A 22,531-nucleotide genomic window follows, 5' to 3' on the forward strand; every position below is an offset into this window, starting at 1 on the left:
TTGAAGATAATTTCATTTAAATGTTGACCGCGGCTGCGTCTTAGGTGGTCCATTCGGAAAATCCGCTTTCTTATCGACAAATTTTGTTCAGCGATGAGGCTCATTTCTGGTTGAATGGCTACGTAAATAAGCAAAATTGCCGCATTTGGAGTGAAGAGCAACCAGAAGCCGTTCAAGAACTGCCCATGCATCCCGAAAAATGCACTGTTTGGTGTGGTTTGTACGCTGGTGGAATCATTGGACCGTATTTTTTCAAAGATGCTGTTGGACGCAACGTTACAGTGAATGGCGATCGCTATCGTTCGATGCTAACAAACTTTTTGTTGCCAAAAATGGAAGAACTGAACTTGGTTGACATGTGGTTTCAACAAGATGGCGCTACATGCCACACAGCTCGCGATTCTATGGCCATTTTGAGGGAAAACTTCGGAGAACAATTCATCTCAAGAAATGGACCGGTAAGTTGGCCACCAAGATCATGCGATTTGACGCCTTTAGACTATTTTTTGTGGGGCTACGTCAAGTCTAAAGTCTACAGAAATAAGCCAGTAACTATTCCAGCTTTGGAAGACAACATTTCCGAAGAAATTCGGGCTATTCCGGCCGAAATGCTCGAAAAAGTTGCCCAAAATTGGACTTTCCGAATGGACCACCTAAGACGCAGCCGCGGTCAACATTTAAATGAAATTATCTTCAAAAAGTAAATGTCATGTACCAATCTAACGTTTAAAATAAAGAACCGATGAGATTTTGCAAATTTTATGCGTTTTATTGTTTAAAAAAGTTCTCAAGCTCTTAAAAAATCACCCTTTACTTTTTGATGAAAAAAGTGCCGCCGATACCAAGAAATGGCTTGATGAGTGTTATCCAGACTCTGCACCGGGCGAAGCAACAATTCGTAAGTGGTTTGCAAAATTTCTTACTGGTCATATAAGCACCGAAGACGATGAACGCAGTGGACGTCCAAAAGAGGCTGTTACCGATGAAAACGTGAAAAATATCCACAAAATTATTTTCAATGACCGTAAAGTGAAGTTGAATATTTGGATATGAGAAAGCTTTGTGCAAAATGGGTGCCGCGTGAGCTCACAATCGATCAAAAACAACAACGAATTGATGATTCTGAGCAGTGTTTGGAGCTGTTATATCGAAATAAAACCGATTTTTTTCGTCGATATATAACAATGGACGAAACATGGCTCCATCACTTCACTCCGGAGTCCAATCGACAGTCAGCTGAGTGGACTGCACGCGATGAACCGAACCCAAAGCGTGGAAAGACTCAACAATCGGCCGGTAAGGTTATGGCGTCTGTATTTTGGGATTCGCATGGTATAATTTTCATCGACTACCTTGAAAAGGGAAAAACCATCAACAGTGACTATTATATAGCGTTATTAGAGCGTTTGAAGGACGAAATTTCAAAAAACGGCCTCATTTGAAGAAGAAAAAAGTTTTGTTTCATCAAGACAATGCACCGTGTCACAAGTCGATGAAAACCATGCTGAAATTGAACGAATTGGGCTTCGAATTGCTCCCTCATCCACCGTATTCTCCAGATTTGGCCCCCAGTGAGTTTTTTCTGTTCTCAGACCTCAAGAGAATGCTCGCTGGTAAAAATTTTAGAAGCAATGAAGAGGTAATCGCTGAAACTGAGGCCTATTTTGAGACAAAGGACAAATCGTACTACAAAAATGGTATCGATAAGTTGGAAGATCGCTATAATCGCTGTATCGCCTCTGATGACAATTATGTTGAATAATAAAAACGAATTTTGACAAAAAATGTATTGAACGATACGAACTTTTCAGCCGATACGATACGAACTTTTTAGCCAAACTGTTAGTGTAATTTAACAAAACCCATTTTCATCCACCTAGTGGTGTAATGATGCCTTTCTCATATATAATATTGTGGTATTCTATTCAAAATGTTCCTCTTTGAGTTTGGAAAAAAAAACCAAGGGATTGTTTGTGCATTAACTAGTAAACCCACAGAATGAAACCGTGTTTTGTTTGCGTAGGTCATCCTTAAGAAAACGAAGTGGGTTCACTATTATATGTAATTCCAGCACCGGACACCGAGAACCGGTATAACCTAAGTCGGTTCGTATGGCCACCAACTAACATGACCTACAAACTCTACTATTTTTCATTCAAAGTTTGATGATTTTTTACAATTTTGCCATCGTATTCGAAACGAGTATTTAAATTTTTGTTTTATTCGAAAATATGCAGTAATTTTTGGTAGAATCAATAGACCTTTCGTTTATCCATAATATTGAGAATAACGGTTTTGAGCTCAGTTTACAACATTTTTTACGGTTTTTGTTTCGTCGGTTTAAGTGACGGTGTACAACATTGAACACACTTTACCCTATAACTCCGGAACCGGAAGTCAGATCCGGATGAAATTCAGAAATTCCGTATGGAACCGTGAGACCTTTCATTTGAATCTAAGTTTGTGGGAATCGGTCAAACCATCGCTGAGAAAAGTGAGTGAGATCCATTTTGGTATATATGACCACTATTTCCGGTGCTTCCGGAACCGGATAGCGGGAACCAGGATAGCGGGAATTGGTTTGTTTAGTTGCCTACTGACTGATGGCTATCGATTTGTGTAGTTTTGAGACCAGTTTAGAATTTTTTTTATGGTTTTTGTTTCGCCAGTTTAACACACACACGCATTTCTCAGCTCGACGAACTGAGTCGAATGGTATATGACACTCGCCCCTCCGAATCTCCGTTCAAAAGTCGGGTTTTCATAGTGATTACATAACCTTTCTATATGAGAAAGGCAAAAACATTTTATAAAGGCGTTCGTGTTGGAGAGTGACGATTTAAATTAAAATTCCGATTGATGCCCCTGACGTTCGTCATCTATTTCCACGCTGACCTGTTGTCCGTGGATGCGATACTGATATGGCTGGCGGAGGTATAGCGTTCATAACCGATTATAATCTTCCAGTGAAGAAAACATTAATTCACTGGATTGATTAATGATAGGATTAATAGGCCAGTGGTATGAAAAGTATGAAATATTTCTACGGCTTTCTACATTGACGTTTATAGCATAGCTGCGCAAGTAAGCTCCGAACACGGCTGCTCGGCCATCCATGGAAGTTGACCATCAATGTCAACTTCCCTCTCTGAGCAGCCTAGATAGCCGTGTAGTGTCGGTAGCTGTTTCCCAACTGCTAAGAATAACGCTACGGTCCACCTGTACCGGTGGTATAAGTCCACCAAACAGGTAAGCCGTGTGGCATCCGGCGGAATTATTTTTTACCAAGAATTGATCCACTGGTTTCCTGTTCCATGTCGTAAAAGGCCACAAAAATAGGAACTCCTAAGTCAAGGTGTATTTCCGTGCCGATGGCTGAATGGCTGCAGGAGGTTAAACATTGCAGTCGTGAACGGAATATCTTGGGTTTTTCCCTTACTGGATACACGCAATGCTTAGCAATCAATTTCTTTGATCATCGCTTCGGCGAGCCAGAGATTAGAAAGCTGAGTGTCTGTCGGTGTCCTCAAGGTGGTGTACTATCCCCACTTTTATGGAACCTAGTCGCTGATGGTTTGTTAAGGAAACTTAATAACCTTGGATTTCCGACTTATGGTTTTGCCGACGATTATCATATATTGATGACCGGTATAAGCATTAACACTCTCTTTGATTTAATGCAGCAAGCCCTGCGATCTGTTGAACAATGGTGTTATCAGGTTGGATTATCTGTAAATCCGGGTAAAACATCAATGGTGCTTTTCACTCATCGTAGGATAATCACAGGAGCTCGTCCGTTGCAGTTCTTTGGTTCAGAGGTCACTGTGGTCGATCAAGTTAAATACGTCGGGGTTATTCTTGACTCAAAACTGAATTGGTCTGCTCACATTGACTTCAGGATTGAAAGAGCTTGCATGGCTTTCGGCCAATGCAGACGAGCTTTTGGAAAATCATGGGGACTCAAACCCAGATATATTCATTGGATCTACACAACTATCGTTAGACCAATTTAACATATGGTTGTCTTGTATGGTGGCAGAAAGGAGAAGTCGCGACAGTTAAGTCAAAGCTAAATCATCTCCAAAGGATGGTCCTAATAACGATGACGGGAGCATTCACGACAACTCCTACTGCTGCTCTAGAGGCGCTACTGTGCATTAAACCACTACATGTGTTCCTAAAACAAGAAGCATTATCTTGTGCATACCGTCTTAGGGTTACAGGGCTTTGGAACAGTAACCCATTATATTATGCTACCAGCCACACTCGCTTGTGGTCTCAAATGGTTACGTGGGATGAGTATTTACTCGCTCCTAGTGACCTAACTCTCACATGCAGTTTTCCTTTTAAAACATTCAATGTGAGCTATCCTCTTCGTTAGGAATGGTTGTCTGGTTGTCTGGAACGACAACTTGATGAACACATAGTTTGTTATACGGACGGTTCTCTGTTGAATGGTCGTGCTGGTGCTGGTGTCTACTGTCGTGAAATGAGGCTGGAGCAGTCTCATTCACTTGGTAGATACTGTAGTGTGTTCCAAGCAGAAATCTACGCAATTCTGTGTGGAGTACAATCGGCACTTCAGCAGAGGATCTGTGGTAAACGTATTTATTTTTGTTCCGACAGTCAGGCAGCCTTAAAAGCACTCAGTTCGAATGACTCACGGTCGAATCTAGTGATCGCATGTCGAACTCAAATTGAAGACCTCAGCATTTCAAATGCTGTTTACTTCGTATGGGTACCCGGCCATTCTGGTATTACTGGAAATGAATGGGCTGATGAGTAGGCTAGAGCTGGTGCAACTAATGATTTCGTTGGTCCTGAACCAGCTTTACCACTTTCAACTAGTTGGATAAAGCACAAGATACGTTCTTGGGCTGCATCCAAACATGCCAGCTACTGGCGCAGCTTGCAAACTTGCGCTCAGACAAAAGCAATTCTACCAGATTTAAATCTAAAAATGTCAAAGTGTCTACTGCATTTTACCAAGTATCATTGAAGTATTCTGGTCAGAGCTCTGACTGGACATTGCAAACTCAATTATCACATGGCTACTATTCAACGTGCTGAGTATTATTCGTGTGATTTGTGTGAATGCGATTATGGTACTTCATATCATCTTATATTTAACTGTCCCGCATTGACGCAGCTACGTATCCGGGTTTTTGGTTCTCCATACATGGTTGAGTCTGTGTATGCGGAGCTAAAATTGAAGGATATTCTCTCGTTTCTCACCCAATGTTGTAAGGAGCTATAGTCAGAAGGGTTCATCGTTCTTCCTGGAGTGAATGAATCCCTTCTGTATTCACCTTAAATAGGGTTTGGCAGATTGTTTGGCATCCTTTTGGGGGTACCGAATTTACTTCTGCTCGTACATACTGCGAGTCGTTCTGCATTCTTCCGGGAGTGCAGAATGGTGTCGCTTTTGTAAGATCTCTAAATCCTCTCGAGGGTTGGAGGTTTTATTAACAGCAGACTGTTCGGGACCTCGTAGAGGTTCAGAATTTCTTTCTGCTTCCACTAAATGTGATCCTCAGCAGATTGTTCAGCATCCCTTAGGGGTGCAGAATTTACTTCTGCTTTTATGTGTTTTTGTGTCGTCAATTTTTCCCATCCTCCTAGTCCAACCCTTACCATTTCCTTTCAATCCTTCCCTCTTATATATCGGGAAAATGATGCTAAAAACAAATTGATGGCAAGGCACAAATCTCCAAATATCAAGGGGAACGTGCCATTTGAGCCAATCTGTTCTGATTCCTGATTCCTGATCATATAAAAATGTTCGGAAAGAAAAAAGGAATTCATACACGTCGAAAAACTTATTCAATATCATACGAAAAGTTTGCTCTACTCTAAAGACTGTTCCAGAAAGTATGGACGCAACCAAAAACCGCTGCCATTTCGCAATGGTTCAGAATCTGTCAATTTTGATGCCTGCGTCCTGTTGTTTACACTCTTCTCTAACCACTTGTGCAGTTGTTTATTCGTTTTCATTAGTTTGTTTCGAAATGAGTGGACTTTCAGCAGAACAATGTCGAAATATTGTGTACAAATGATGCACAAAACGCGGACTGTCACTGAGAAAGATAGCAAAAATGGAAGGAATAAGTGAAAAGCCGTGCAAAATGCAATCAGGAAATTCGATGAGGATAACATCTTTGAGGGTAAACCGAAAACGGGTCGAGAAAAAGATCCTGCTAACCCTCAGTTGGATAAACGTATACTGAAGGCGTTCGAGCAAAAGAAGAAGGTTTCAGTTCGGGATGTGGCCAAAAAAGTGGGCACTTCGAAGTCAAATGTTCTTCGCGCTAAAGAACGTTTGAATCTTCGAACCTATAAAGAGCAGAAACAACCAATACGTAGTCCGAAACAAGAAGCATCGATCAGACCGAGGGTTCGAAAGCTGTACAATTCGATTCTTGCTGGAAATTTGAGACTCGATTACAAATCCTTGCCGGGACTACAATATTATACGGAGCGAGAAGGGCAAGTGTTAAACCAGTCCGAGACATCGATTGAAGTCGAAAAAATTGGAAAGAAAGCTATCGTCTGGCAAGCAATTTGTAGCTGCGGCAAGATTTTGAAACCCTTCATCACCACTGCTTCAATGAACATCGAAATATACATCAAGGAATGTTTACAAAAACGACTTCTACCCATGTTTCGAAACCACAAGGATCCTGTTGTCTTCTGGCTAGATCTTGCTTCTTGCCACTACTCGAAATCAACGGTAGAATGGTATACTACCAAAAATGTCACTTTCGTCCCAAAAGCCATGAATCCACAACTTCGACAAATTGAGGAATTTTGGGCATTAACGAAGGCACATCTTAGGAAACATGTCTCGGCAGCCGAAACAATTCAACAGTTCGAAAAAGATTGGAAAAAGTTTCAAAACTTGTCGCCAAGAAGTCTGTACGGAATTTAATGAGGAATGTTCGCAAGAAGGTGCACCAGCTAGTCTACAATGGCTAAGTAGCAAATGTTGAGAATAATATTCTGTTGCTGTACTTGAATATCTAACACTTGTGAATAATTGGCAGCGAAATCAAAATGCGTCCATACTTTCTGGGACAGTCTTTAATGCAGATGTCATGAACAATTAAATAGTTGATACCACTTGCACAACCTGAATTCATCAAAACGCATTTAAACACATACACAAATAATCCAATTAAAAAAATTAGAAATGAACGCAAAAATTTTCTAATTAGAATCCACCAGACTGTAAACATCCACTAAACTAATTATTATCATTTCCGATTTGCATATTTCAACAGATAAGTAATTCTAATAGTTCTTCAGATTACATTTTAGGTTTGATATTTTTTAGAATGTTCCCAATCGTTGTTCACTTTGTATTGTATTTTGCTCCAATGCACACAACTAGCAGCTGGATGACGCAACCACTCTTGTTTGAAGTGAAACTTGAACTGCGAACGTCCCGCATCGGAACTGTTTCCTGTGCGGGATGATTCAATACTGAACTGAATTCTTGGTACTGAAACTAGAACTGTGATCGATCAAATCATCTCTGAGAAAATTGAGTGAGTCTCATTTTGGAGTTTTAGACCACTATTGATTTTTAGTTTATGAGTGACATTATTTGACACATACTCTCACTCAGCTCGATAAACTGTGTCGAATGGTATAGAACACTTAGCTCTCCGGGACAAGGACCTTTAGGACAATGAGAGCTTTAATTTGAATCATGATTTGTGAAAATCGGTTTAACCGTTGCTTTGAAATCGAAGCGAGTGCCGTTTTTGGAGCTTTTCTTCACTATTATCGGTACTTTCAAAAGCGGAAACCGCGGACTGGTAGTCCTAAAGTAGTTTAAATATTCTCTAACTAACAAGATCTGTCACCCAAGTAGCACATACAACTTGTTCATAAAAAAACAAAACAAAACAGATGCTGCATAATGGTCGCATGACATACAAGACGAAACAAGGCGTTTTATGATGGTGACAATAAAGTCAAATAATGTTACGAATTAACATATCATCATACTAAGTTACAATAAATTCCGACGTAACTTGTCGGTAATCTAACTCTTACGACATATTCGCATTGACTGTTTTTGGTTCGCCAACTGGTCACCGTAACAAAATGTGACAATGAAAAAGTGACATACTACAAGAAAAAAGTTAAGTAATGATTTCATATCGGTTACCGTATTCGTTGTGATGGAACATAGAAATACAAATACATACAGTGTCGGTTGAAAGCTTCCGTACATTTTCCCGGACAATAATATATAAATTGCTTTAGTTTAAAGAAATTCGCTTTTGTTAAGTCTGAGCTTATACAAAATTTGTTGCAGATCCATGTGCGAGCAAACTTTTTTCGAACTTGGGAAGTAAATTCTCTCTACCAGAGAGAATATTTGTACACTTTGTCACGCCAATGTATGCATGGAAAAACTTATACAAATGGCTACCATCATGACGAGTTAATGAAATGTTCATTAAATTTTAAAAAGTGCATTTTCATTTATTGCGTTTGGTCAACTGTTTTAGCTTTGGTATATCAAGAACTAATATTATTCACAAAAAGGCTATCTGAACACGTCTCGAATTTTTGACTCTAAATTTCATATGACGGGAATACAAATATGAATATCAAGCCCGTGCGCAAGAATCGTTCCAGGGAGGGTTCAAGGGAGAGGAACCCTCGGTAAGCCGCACAAGCTCCGCCTCTTACGCTTTTCAGGATACATAGCAGTTATAATGCACGTTTCAATGTCTTCAACTTGTTCCGTGATTTTTTTTGTTTCGATTATAGAGGTTTTAACCTTGAGGTCATTCACCTCTTCGGACCAGAAAAACCATCTGACCCTATGTGCGGGGTTGGGAATCGATCCCAGGTTAGCTGCATGAAAGGCATCGATTTACCCATCATGCTATACCCGTCCTCCTTCCATGAGTTTGTTTCACATAAGTTACTGTCATTAAAGTGTAATAACGTGTGCTACTTGGGCAACTAGATGAATTTAGTAGTAAGTTTTATAAAAATGTACACCTCGTTCCACCATCCACAAATTCAGGAGAATTGTATGAGACCATAAGACCTTTCATTTGAACCTAAGTTTGTAAAAATCGGTCACACTATCTCTGAGAAACGTGTTTTTGTTCGTTTTTTGGATGCATAGCACCCTGTAATTCCGGCACCGGAGGTCGGATTGGTGTAAAATTTCATAGCTGTCTATGGGACCATAAGACCTTTCATTTCTTTCTTAGTTTGTGATAATTGGTTAAGCCATGTCAAGAAAATTGAGTGACAATATTTTTCGTACACACACACACATTTTGTGATCTTGTCGAACTTAGTCGAATGGTATATGACACTCGACCCTCCGGGCCTCAGTTGTAAAGTTGGTTTTCATAGCGATTGCGTAGCCTTTCTATATGATAAAGGCAAAAAGTTATCGATTTTCTCAGAGACCGTTCATGAAATTCTCACAAGCTTAACTTCAAATGAAAGGCCTTATAACCCAATACAACCCTTTCGAATTTCATCGGGATTCGACTTCCGGTTAAGGAATAACAGGCTGATAAGTATAATAATTTTATTTTATGGTGGCACTCCGCCTTGGAGTTCAGCACACGATGGGGGCGGCAAATCTTATTTTGCCCCGCTCGCCAAAATTCCTCGGTATGCCACTGGTGGAAATTCATGTCCATCCAAACCCTCCTTGGAATATTGGCCTTGACGTCGACCAACCAAACCGATGACATTAGTGATTTTCTTCTGTGGTCTATACTCGTGATATTACATTCAATTAATTGGATCATTGTGATGAGCTATGAGGTAGTGCTTGTTCATCCGTAAACTACTTGGGGTATAGGCCTTACCAGCGTTACCAAGTCAACTACCACAATACCTGTACACCTTCCATGCTCGTGCTACCACATGTGAATCATTTGTTTATTGTCAATATTCTAGGTTATCCAAAAACGACCTGGAGTTCAGGCCTTAAGATTTAACAACATAACAAACTGCAAAAACGAATTTGTTGATCACGGTCTATACTCGTGATCCCACTTACAATCATGAGGTTTATTGTAGATGCTCTGGGTCACACAAAAACTAGCTGTAGCTCAGGCTTCAGGATCTACCAGCACAAAGAACTGCGTTAATGATCTTTTTGTCCTCGACCCTTGCTCGTGATATTACTTGCAATTGATAGAATAATTGTGAATGGACTACGCCATCCAAAAACTACCTGCAGTTAAGACCGTAAGATCAACCAGAATAAAAAAGTGCATTCAAAAACTTATGTCGTTTTCGCTTGAGAAAACTGTAACTGACCCAGGGTAGTTTCTGACGGACCTAAAACACAGCAGAGACGCCGAAACGCAAAGCAGAGAGAAAAGGAAAACCGGGAAGTAACACTCGGGAGAAAAGCAAGAACGCGTCCGATAGGTTTCGAATTCACTTTATTGTGTAACATGAGATTGGAAAAGGAACAAAAGCAGTGTTGGCAATGTCTTTGATTATTCTCTACGCTTCATACTCCGCAGGGTTGATTCATCGTACTCGACCTATCACTACACTCCTCCTGGTCGAGTGCTGAATCTACTCATTATTTCAAACCAATATAGTTCAAAAACTTACGCATTTTGGCTGGTCCGACGGGCTTCGTTAGTGCGTCAGCGATCATTTTCTCAGTTGGACAATATACAAGTTTCAGGATACCTACTTCACAAAGATCTCGTACAAAATGTCGTTTGGTGTCGATGTGCTTTACTCGACCAGAAGTTCTCTCTGCTGTGGCGAAGCTGATGCAACCTTGATTACCCTCAAAAAGCGTCGTCGGATCACATTGTTGAAATCCTAATTCGTCCAAGAGACGCCTCAACCATATAGCTTCTTGACAGGACAAAGTCAGCGCGTTGTACTCTGCTTCTAAAGATGATAGAGCTACTGAACTTTGCGCTTTGCTTACCCAGCTAACTGGACCATCACCGTAGAAAAAGATGTAACCGGTAGTAGAACGCCTAGTCTGCTGATCACCTGCCCAGTCTGAATCGGTTGCAAGGTTGCATCAGCTTCGCCACAGCAGAGAGAACTTCTGGTCGAGTAAAGCACATCGACACCAAACGACATTTTGTACGAGATCTTTCGATCCATACCGCAGCTTCCAATCCTTTGTTGCATTCAAATACTGTAAAATACGTTTCGCAGCGGACCAGTCTGACATGTTCGGTTGACTAACTTTTCTTCCAAGGAGCCCAACACTTAGCGATATGTCTGGTCTTGCGTTGACGGCTAGATACAGTAGTCCTCCAACTAAACTCCTGAACAAAGATGGATCATCAAACGGCTGACTATCAGAATTATCCAAAGTATAACCCGAATCCATTGGAGTCCTCACAGGTCTTGAATTTTCCATATTAAACTTTCGAATTAAACTATAAATATACGGAGTCAACCGCAGCGTATAGTAACCATTTTCATTATCTATGTCATAGCCAAGAAAATGTTTAACGGAACCGAGCGCTGTCATTCCAAACTTCTGGTATAATTTTTCGAAAACTTTGTCGATCTCCTCCTCATTAACGCATCCGATGATTAAGTCATCAACATATACAAGTAAATAAATAGCGATTCCTCCATGACGTACATATAGGCAAGCATCTGCTTGGCAAGGATTAAATTTTAATTCAATAAGTGCTGTATGTAAAACTTTGTGCCAGCATCTCGCGGATTGACGTAATCCATAAATACTCTTCCGAACTCTACACACAAAGCCTTCTTTGTCATTATCTGTGAATCCAGGGGGCTGGTTCATGTATAACTCTTCCTCGATTGTGCCGTTGAGATACGCAGTTTTCACGTCATACTGCTTCAATTTTAACTTTTCTCGACTGGCTATTGCTAACAACACACGTAATGTTGTTTGCCGCGTTACTGGAGCGAACACTTCCGTAAAGTCAATTCCAGGCTTCTGAGTGTACCCTTGGGCCACAATGCGTGCTTTGTGCTTAACTACCTTACCTGTATCGTCACGCTTTATTTTATATACCCATTTAGTTCCTATAACTTTCTTTCCGACAGGTAGTGGCACAAGCTCCCACGTTTTATTTACTGCATGAGCCTTCATCTCTTCGATCATTGCTTGCTTCCACTCAGGAATCATTAATGCTTCCCGATAGTCCCAAGGTTCTTCGTCACAAGTAACTTGACCCACCACAAAGTCATCGTATCTCTGTGGCAATACTCCACGTGTATGTCGAGCTCTACTGTTCACTTCGTTTTCCGCATTTACCTCGATGGAATTATCATCAAAACCGTAGAAGTCACCTTCAATCGAATCGTTCGCATCGTCATATACAGATCGCTCCTCGTCACACATTACACTTTGATCAAAACTACGTTGAATAATTAAATCTTCGCCAGGCTCCAGTGACGGGTTATCCTGTATTTCGCCTTTCTCCTCCTTTTGCTCTGAGCCATTACCTAGCTCCAGAAATCTCGCGTCGCGACTGATGACAATCCGATTTGTAGCACGATCCAGAAAACGGAAACCTTTGTGCTGGCTGGAATATCCAACAAACACAAGCTTCGTTGCCTTTGCGTCCAATTTCTTACGTTTGACATTAGGAATATGAACATACGCCTCACAACCGAATATTTTCAAATCTGTCAAATCCGGCGCTGTACCTGTCCACAGCTCAAAAGGAGTTTTATCAATTGACCTTGATGGCATACGATTTTGGACGTAGTTGGCTGTCAGGATCGCTTCACCCCAGTAACATTTCGGAAGCTTAGCATCTAACAGCATACAATTGGCCATCTCCTGCAGCGACCTGTTTTTACGCTCTGCTATCCCATTTTGCTGCGGGGAATAAGGAGTGGAAAATTGTGCCTGGATACCTTCGTCCCTATAAAATTGCTGCAAATTTTCTCCTGTGAACTCCCCTCCTCCATCGGATCTGATTACCTTTGGTTTCCTCCCAAATACGTTTTCAGTCCATCGGACGTATTCTTTAATTTTCTGCTCCGCTTCATTTTTCGTTTTCAGAAGAAACACCGAGCAAAAACGTGTGTAATCGTCGATGAGAGTGATTTGATATCTATTACCACTCGGAGTAGCGTTCTCCATTGGACCGCATAAATCCGAATGTATGAGATCCATGGGTTTCTTTGATTTGCGTTCAGTTACAGGAAGGAATGGCTTACGTGCTAATTTACCTTTAAAACAGCATTCGCATATTATACGTTCTACGCAATCCTTCACTTCCAGACCCTTAACTAGCTTTTTCGACTGCATTTCATTAACCACATTCATGTTCCGATGTCCGAATCGTCGATGCCATGTATGCTGACATCTTTCTGTGTGGTTGGCACTTAATACCATCATAATCTGCTCAGCCGTTTTCAGTCTATACTGGCATCCGATTAATTCGCCTACAGCAACAACACTGTTCGCACTTTTGATCTCGCAGCTCTTCTCACAGAACACTACCGTAAATCCCTTTGCTGCAAGCTTTCGCACAGAAATTAACCCTCCTTCCAATTCGGGAACAAACAGAACATTTTCCAGTGTGATTGCCATACGCTGGCCATTGGCATTTACACCCATAACAATTCCGCTTCCGCATCCAGATGACTTTGTTTTTGACCCGTTCGCTAAAGTTATTTCAACTTCAACATCACGCTTGAAATTACCGAAGAAATTCCGATCGCTTGTCATGTGACAAGTGCACCCGCTGTCAATCATCCAACCTCCTGCAATTGAGTTTCCAGCCACGAAACACACTGCACCACAAACCGTGTCGTCGGTTGCCACCGGAATAGCTTTGGATTGCTGTACTTGCTTAGCCTGTGGTCTCGAAGTCTGCTGTTCATCCGAGACCGTCAAATTCTCTATGTTTCTAGCATCAAGAAACTTTCGGCAGTTTCTTTTGAAATGTCCAGGGCGCTTGCAAAAGAAACACTTCTTTGGTTCATTCTTTTCATTCACTTCAGCTTTATGCACTTTTTCTTCCTTACCCACGCCAACACCACGCTTCAAGCATTCATCGCGCAGCCTTGCCACGACTAAATCCATCGTAAGATCGTCTGGAGCGCGATTCTCCAACGAGGTAACAAAACTGCTGAAGGATGATGGTAAACTGCGCAGTAGCATAATAACTCTCAGTTGCTCACTTAATTCGACACCCGCGTTATCAAGCCGGTCGAACAAATTTTCGACTTCTTCAAGATGTTTTTCGACTTCACCACATTCGCTCAAATTGATAGCACACAGTTGCTGCAAAAGCAATGCCTGTGTACCGACAGTGGCCTTTTCGTGATAGCTTTTCAGATTTCGCCACATATCACGCGCAGTTTCAGCCTTTTTTACGAAACGAAGTTGACTGTCGTCGATGAACAAAGCAATTGTAGCACGAGCTTTGGTGTCACTTTTCTTCCACAACGCGAAGCCTGCGTCATTTTCTTCCGGCTTTATTTGTTCAATAACTTCCCACAGCTCTTCGCGTTCCAATAAAGATTTCATGCGAAACCGCCATGACACATAATTTCCACTGCTGAGCTTGGGGAACTGTACCTTCAATGAATCCGCCATTTTGTTTATTCCGAGCCGAAGATTTTTCGTCAAAAGAACACCGGTGATGCCTTTCGGAATACAGACCTTTTCCGGCCGAAACAAAACTCTAATTCCTCGTAACTGGGCCCATAACCTGACGGACCTAAAACACAGCAGAGACGCCGAAACGCAAAGCAGAGAGAAAAGGAAAACCGGGAAGTACCACTCGGGAGAAAAGCAAGAACGCGTCCGATAGGTTTCGAATTCACTTTATTGTGTAACATGAGATTGGAAAAGGAACAAAAGCAGTGTTGGCAATGTCTTTGATTATTCTCTACGCTTCATACTCCGCAGGGTTGATTCATCGTACTCGACCTATCACTACAGTTTCATCAAACAAACCCTTTTCACGAAGCTGTGTTGGTTTCGCACTTAGCAACGGGGGTTTGAGCAAACCTGATATAAAAACCAGTTTAGAAACTGACTCTATTTTCAGTTCAACATCGTTAAAACTAGCTTCAAACAAATGGTTTGACAGTTAGGGTCAGGGTGAAAACTGGGTTAGGTTTGGCATCAAGCGAAAACGACATTAATCTTCACACTCCGTACTTGCGATTCGATGAAGTCATGGATGACAGAAAATATTTCTGAAACAGATCAAAATAGACAAGTAAGCAATATGTAGCTCCACGATTATGAGCAGCATTGAAAAATTATACCTAAGCTGCGGATTGTTTGTGTAGATCTTAAGACCTGATGTTTCTCTGAAATTCTTAAACAAACATGGAACAACTATAAATAGACAGGTAAATGTAAATCTAGAAATATGAACAGTAAACAAAAAATAGATATTACCCGTTGCAGTTCTTGCTGTGGCGCAGTGTTGTCCTTAAGGACAGTATTCCAAGTAGTTCTTGGATCTTGAAATAGCTTTGATGGATTTCCGTAATCTCAAAATATATTCAAATGCTTACGAACGTTGTTCGATTTCGATTGTTATTTACATTAAAATCGAATGGAATTGAAAAAAAAATTAATAAACTTACGCGAAATTAAATTTACGCATCCCCGACTTTCCGCGTAAATTGAGGGTTCAGTGTACAAGTGTCTTTGACACAACAGCACCTACATGTTTGAGTTCAAACCGGTGCACAGAGGGAAAAAAAAACAGTAAACCCGCAAAGAAAAATCGGGAACCATGGAAAAAGGCAACAAACAAGAGTGTTTCTTATGTAAAAAAAAATCCAAGAAATTCAATGGAATTTCTGTAGTATTTGTTCTGTAACCTGAAAAGAAATCGAGTGCGGGGGAAGAGTATACACTGGCCACACGAAACGTTTTGGTGGCTATTTTACCCCATGATATCTTATTGTAAATCGTCCCTAAATCTCGGTAAAACTTATTGGAAGTTTACTAAATCTAGCTTATCTTATATAAAAAATTCTGTAGAATCGAATGCCAGAACTTATACTGGCCTCACGATTGGTGGTTATTTCACCCCAATTCCTCCAATATGTGCAATTTTCATCTAAATCACCCTTAAGTCTTAAGCGAACCACGTTGAAAGCATACGAAACTATGTTATATTATGTAAAAAAGTCTGAAGAATCGAATGGAAGAACCTACACTGGCCGCACGAAACGTTCTGGTGACTATTTTACCCCCTATTCTTTTTTTTTTTTGAAAGAAGAGGGTTTCAATCGAGTAAAGTATAAGTTATTCTATTTGATTCTCCAGAAAAATACACGTAGAAATGTGGTCAGGTTTGAAACACTTACAGCTCAGTATATTTTGTATCAATTATTAATATTATTTCATTATTTGATTGGAAATATTTCTAAGATTCGATTTGAATGTATCAAGCCACGTATTTTCAATCATAAATGATTGAAATTTTGATTAGTAGCAATCAGTGTCCTATTTCGTCTGTCAAAAATCTCCGGCATATCGGATTTCCCTGCCATAGACGACGGTTTTGAAGAAGTAAGCGATATATCAAAGAGAAAGCATCGCTCTGATTGGTCAATCGATGCAAAAGCGAAGCTGTTGGAAGCACGCGTATCTATACGTCAAGTCTTGGCATTACATTCCTTTTGTGGAATTTGGCTTTTCTGTTTCAACAGACTTCGCAGCCGATTCTTAGTGTACAGAAGCTTTGCATGGCTAGAACTATGGATCCTACTGACACTAAGAATCCTTCCGTATCTATAAATAGAAGCGAAATTATAGCTAACTCAGTCCTACGCGTAGCATGCTAGAGGTAGGTTGTTGCTAAACAGCAAGACAAAAAGTGCTATAAAACGATTTGAAGCTTTAATTGGTATGCTCTGATTTTGTGTCCTGCAAGCTCGGATGAAATTCCATGTTATGTCGTTTCGCCTGAGAACTACCCCAGGGTAAATTTTGAATACTTAAGATCAATTTCTAATTTATATAAGATAAACTCCATTGATAATGAGAAAAAGTTTATCGCTTCAACCGAAATCGCAGAATAATGGTAGAGAAACTTAACGCAATAAAATTAAGTGCTTGGATACTAAACTTGAACACAAGCTTGGCGAAGAGAAGCTTAAATATTGAAATCCGTATCGCAAGTATGTACAATGATATAATTGCATACATTTGGGATATTGGTGTAATTTCGTCGGCTATAAAACAAATACAAATCAAGACAAACAATGTTCGGTGTTGGTTCCTAATCCAAATCAATCTAATCAGACTCTCGTGCAATTGCGGATTCAAAAGTGTTGATTGAACTGTTTGATTGTAGATCAGTAGACATTTTGATTGCCTTGTTCCACATAAATGGCTCGAACAACCCCATGGGGCTGATCCTTGTAGTTTTATGTCAAGATCTCACGAAATGGAGGAAATGGGATAAAATAGCCACTAAAACGTTTCGTGTGGTCAGTGTACACTCTTCCCCCGCACTCAATTTCATTTCAAGTTACAGAACAAATACTACAGAAAACCCTAAAACTGCTGGGCATTTGGGGTAAAACGAACAGGATGGCGATTCGTGCGGCCATTAAAAACCATTCCATTGAATTTCTTGGATTTTTTTTACCTGAGAAACGCTTTAGTTTGTTGACCTATCTTAATTAGTTCATGAGTTACAGAATTCTTTGCGGGTTTTCATAGATTTTTCCCACTGTGCGAGGGAGCGTCCGATTGTTTCAGGTTGAACCACTAGCAATCGACAAGGTTAACTTAACCGTGTCACATATTTTAACTGTGCGAAAATTGCGAAGAATGAGGCCGATCAGACTCAAAGTATAAACGCAATTTGACATGTCCAAACAGAAAGACTGGTAGTTGTTCTTATAATTAATGTTTGTGCTTCATCTGATGTAATTTTCTAAGACCTGTAAGCATTTCGGAAATTGAAATAAAAAACTAGTCTACATGCTGGTAACAGTTATTTATCGAACAAATTAAAACTAGTCTTACATCTAACAGCCACATCAAAACTGTAGCGACAATTAAGCAATGATTCGATGATTCGAATCGCTATTCGGCCGTAAACTCCTTGTACTCTCCTCAGTCGAGTTGTTACTTGCTTACATGAAATTGAAACGAAAATCTTAAACCACAAACCACACAAATTTTGTCCATCCACTTATAACCCCTTGAACCACCAACTCTCTCTCTCTCTCTCTGCTTCAAGGTTAAACGATTGCCATATTTTTTTTTTCAATGTGTTTGGTAATCATTCGACAAATAGTGTTTCAATAGAAATTGACAGTCATTTGGATAGTATATCCAGTGTTGGCAATTGAATGGGCTCTCACACAACTTCATAGGCAAATATAATTGTTCATTCATAGCATCGCATTCACCAATCCCGTGCTCGGCAGCATCACGAATGTTCACTCCTCGTGTGCCAAGTACACTTGAATCTCTAGAGGGTTTTCTCCTTCGCCTGCACCGCATACCACTGGCCAAAGCAATAGCTGAAAAGCCACCGAACGGAATAAACGACGGCTGCCAGTACCGTCAAGGCCGCCACCAGTAGCGTGGCCATCACATCGTAGTAGTGGTACTGCCAGGCCGGCATCTGGGCGGCTTTGTAACGGTAATGGGATGCACCTTGATGCCGAATCACGTACTCGGTCCACCAGACTGCCTTCTCGACCGGGCGCATCGGTTGGTCCCGTACGAGTTTGCCGAGCCGTTCGATGTTGCGTTTGTATCTGGAAAAGGCAGTTCCAAAGATGAATTGATCGTTTCGCACTACTCATTTCGAGAAGATGAAAGTTGACTTACTTCTTATTTCCGATGACCTCGAGAATCGCCTCCCGCAGTCCATCGGTCGTCAAGTGTTCCATCCAGATCTTCTGACCGATCCCACGTTCGACCACCTTGTCTGCGTTGCCAAACTGGTCGAAGTTGAACGGAATGACCACCATCGGTACGTGCCGATCTACCGCTTCCTCCATCGATTGCTGGCCGCCCTGAGTAACGAACAATTTCACGTTCGGATGGGCTGAAATCAAAATCGTACAAAGGCAACGGGTTAGATATGTTGGTAAAAGGACAAGTGGATAGCATAATCGAAAGGTTACTAACATTTCGAGCGTTGCTCGAAACAAACCGATGCCGCCATCACCGATAGGTGACGCAAGAGACATAAACAAATTCACATTCCCTCTGAAACTAATGACCGGGCACCAGTCCCATCATTTTTCGGATCGAAGCGGCACGCAAACAACGGGAGGCAAAACTCACAAATAGGTGTCAAATATTTTAGTAGGACAAGGCCACTTTTCTTTGTCCGTTAAACTCAAACAGTTGAGATAATCTTTTTGTACTGTATGGTACGGGTGCGTAGTCATGTACTAGTACGAAGGGGAAGAACTAAAATGTTTGAAGAATAAATTGCGTTCGTGGAATGTCATTATAAATAAATAAATTCATAAATCTTGAGTAAATAAACAGCGAAATTCACAGAAAATTGAACATGCTAATCGATCGTGTTCAGTTCGGTGGTCATTTTATTATATTGATGAGACTGAATTTTGCAAGAAGCGAAAAAAGCCGTGTATATTCCAAGTTATCGAAAAATAGACACTTTCGAACCCTACTTCTGTATCTACAAAGACAGTTCATTTTTATAAAAAAACTCTCTTTTAATCCACCTAGTAGTGTAATGATGCTTTTTTCATATTACTTATATTTTCAAAAACATCACTAAAAGATTATGTGAAGAATATTTTTTTTAATTTTGAATAAAATAAGAAACTTTCTTTGGGTATAAACTAACATAACCTTTTCAATTTGTAGACAGTTATGTCAAGTTAATAAGGATTTTTCTTTATTTTGCATCGTCCAACTAAATGATTAAACACACTTTACCCTATAGTTCTGGAAACGGAAGTCGGACCCGGATGAAAATAAACAGCAACCTATAAGACTATAGCAACTGTTATTTGAGCCTGTTTGTGGAAATCGATCAAATCATCTCTGAGAAAATTGAGTCTCGTTTTAGAGTTTTTGACCACTATTTCTGGTACTTCTGAAACCAAGAACTTGGAACCAGTATAGCCGAAGTCGGTTCGTTTAGTAAGTAAGTAAGTAACTGTAGTAGCCTACAAATTGAACCAGTTTTGAGCCAAATCTATAAGAATTTTACCCTTTTTTGCATCATCGCTCTAAATGACGGTGTGAAATTCAGTAGCAACCAGTGCACAGTGGTTCAAAAGCGCAATTTCACGCTCTTAATTGATAACTCATAGGATCATGGTTTTTGAGGTACAGTATCTTCAGCAAAGTTGCTCAGAATGATAGACGCCATCTTTTGGCAAATTTTATTTATGTGATTAAACCCCCTAAAAGTAAGATAAACATTTTATTTTAGCTCAGGGCCAAAAAAGGGGCTGAGTTACTTCGACAAAGTTGTGCAGAAAGTTATTTTAAACAAGTTCGCTGAAGGCACTATTCCCGTAATTTGAGTGTAATTCAAAATATAATGTTTTTTCTGAAAAGGGTGTCCAAAAACCAGTTTTTGTAAGAAAACATATGTATTTTCAATTTATATGAGTTTTTCATGTTCTACAAAGTTTTTCATCATTTAAAACTACATATCTTTCTCAAACATACTATGCTGCTATCATTTCAGTTTAATGAAATAGAGAAATTTTCCATGTTTTTTTTAAATAAAATTCTAACTTGTCTATTATCAAAAGGCGCAGGAAGGTGCAGATGAGACTACGTACATATTGAACTACTTCAAAAGAGCTTTCATACCGTGGTTGAATTACTCGTCTGCGATCGTCTGCAGGCGAGATATGTTCTTTTCAAATATCCTTGTCCTTGACATTTTCAATTATAAGGTTCATTGTATTTCAGATCAGATTTCAGTATATATTCATTACTATGGTACTTGCCACAACATATTATTTTTTTGTGCACATTCATGTCTATAAATTGAATAGTTTAGTAACTGTTTTGTCACGAATTTTAAAAAAGTCATCATCAACTCGAATTAAGTTATGTCATCTTCTGGTAGAGAAAAGTATGATCAAAACTAATTTTTTAGTTATTTGTATTCATTTTATGATAGCTGACAATGTTCTTAACCAGCTAAAAGACTCTTAGCATCGTTCGACAGATTCTTCTTGGACTGTTTTGGCCATTCACGAATATTTGTAACCAAAGGATCCAATGAAACTAATTACCAATTCATGGGATCCCGATTCGTAAGTGAACTGGATTGCTCGCGTGTATAATACTCCCGACATCTGTATAAAAGAAACTTCTTAATCATTATGAACAGTACAATATAGCAAGCGTTTATCGATCTCCACTTTAAGGTGAAATGTAGCGTCATAAAATGCGCGCAAAATTTTATCCGCTTCAGTTGAACGAACCGTCGCACAAAGCATACCAAGAAAAACGGCCACATAGAAACAAGAACTTTTTTCAATGATTGAGCGCAGTGGGTTTACCTCTCGTTATATTGGCTTGTAAAAAAGACTGGACGTAATGGATTTTTGAATCCTTCACACTTTGAATATATGCTAATTCAATCGTTTTTGTTAGTGATTACTCTTACACTAGAGCTATAAATCATGAGTAATTATGAATGACTAACATAAGGCTACATGTATATGTATTGACCAACTTGCTAACCATGTATATGCCTGAGTTTAGTAGCAAGCATGGATTCTCCTTCAAAAGAACGATTGAAGACGAGATAATATTCAAGTATTTTCGATATCTTTGCCAGTCGTTCATCAGGCCCTTCCCGCCGATGAGATAGAATTTACGTAAAAGTGTTTACTTGACTCGCATGATAGAGCGCGGTCGAATTTACTTATCGAATACATTCAATGCCAATATATTCCATTCTAATTGACTTTCATTATCATCTTCGAATAAGTAAAAAGTATTATTTCTGTTGTGTCAATAGGATCGTAGCACTAGCCATGTAATCGAAGCTATGCTATGAGTCGGCTGCGAAGTCTGTTAAAATAGAAAGGCCAAATTTCTCAAAAGGAATGTAATTCCAAGACTTCCACACCCAGACATTTTCCTGGTGTGGATTCAGTATTCTTCCAATTCGGTATAATCTTAAATAATGCCTGTTATACGATGTTACACAGCCAAGCTTTATTGCTTCAGCAACATGAATGTTTTGAATTCAACAGAATTGGACATTATTAGCATTATAAATGACAGTTACTTAGAAAATAAACGATTTCTTACAACACCCATTTTATTATATTCAACTCGTTTTTATTTCAACACAAAAGCCAATGCTGCATAAATTTGCGTCATTATTTTATATGTAATTTTTGCTCACGATATAATGCCACCGTGCCCACCGTGCATTTCTCACACCACCTCAATGCGAAACAGCAGCGCGCAAGCAATAAAAAAAATGCGGAAAAGTTTATGTAAACTTTTTCAAATTTCGGTTATTTTAGCTAATATTTTATAATTTTGAGTTGCATTTTCAGATTCTTTGTGAAATTCTGCTACAAACACTACTTT

The 22,531-nt window shown here is 39.8% G+C and overlaps 1 protein-coding gene across 4 annotated transcripts in view; it reads right to left on the reverse strand.

Moving 5' to 3' along the window:
* Positions 1–17,942: 17,942 nt before the first annotated feature.
* LOC131430780 (UDP-glucosyltransferase 2-like) overlaps positions 17,943–22,531 on the reverse strand; it is a 79,161-nt gene continuing 74,572 nt past the window's right edge. For 3 of the 4 annotated variants that reach the window (XM_058595982.1, XM_058595984.1, XM_058595985.1), the window contains exons 2-3: positions 18,803–19,022; positions 17,943–18,729 (exon numbers count right to left, since the gene is read on the reverse strand). In XM_058595982.1, coding sequence (XP_058451965.1) covers positions 18,438–18,729; positions 18,803–19,022 — 512 coding nt within the window. In that variant the 3' untranslated portion in view covers positions 17,943–18,437. Of the gene's footprint in view, positions 18,730–18,798; positions 19,023–22,531 lie in introns of those variants that run through there. The other variant, XM_058595986.1, reaches the window with a different exon arrangement.

This window comes from Malaya genurostris, chromosome 2, assembly GCF_030247185.1.
Source record: "Malaya genurostris strain Urasoe2022 chromosome 2, Malgen_1.1, whole genome shotgun sequence".
Classification (NCBI taxonomy): Eukaryota; Metazoa; Arthropoda; class Insecta; order Diptera; family Culicidae; genus Malaya; species Malaya genurostris.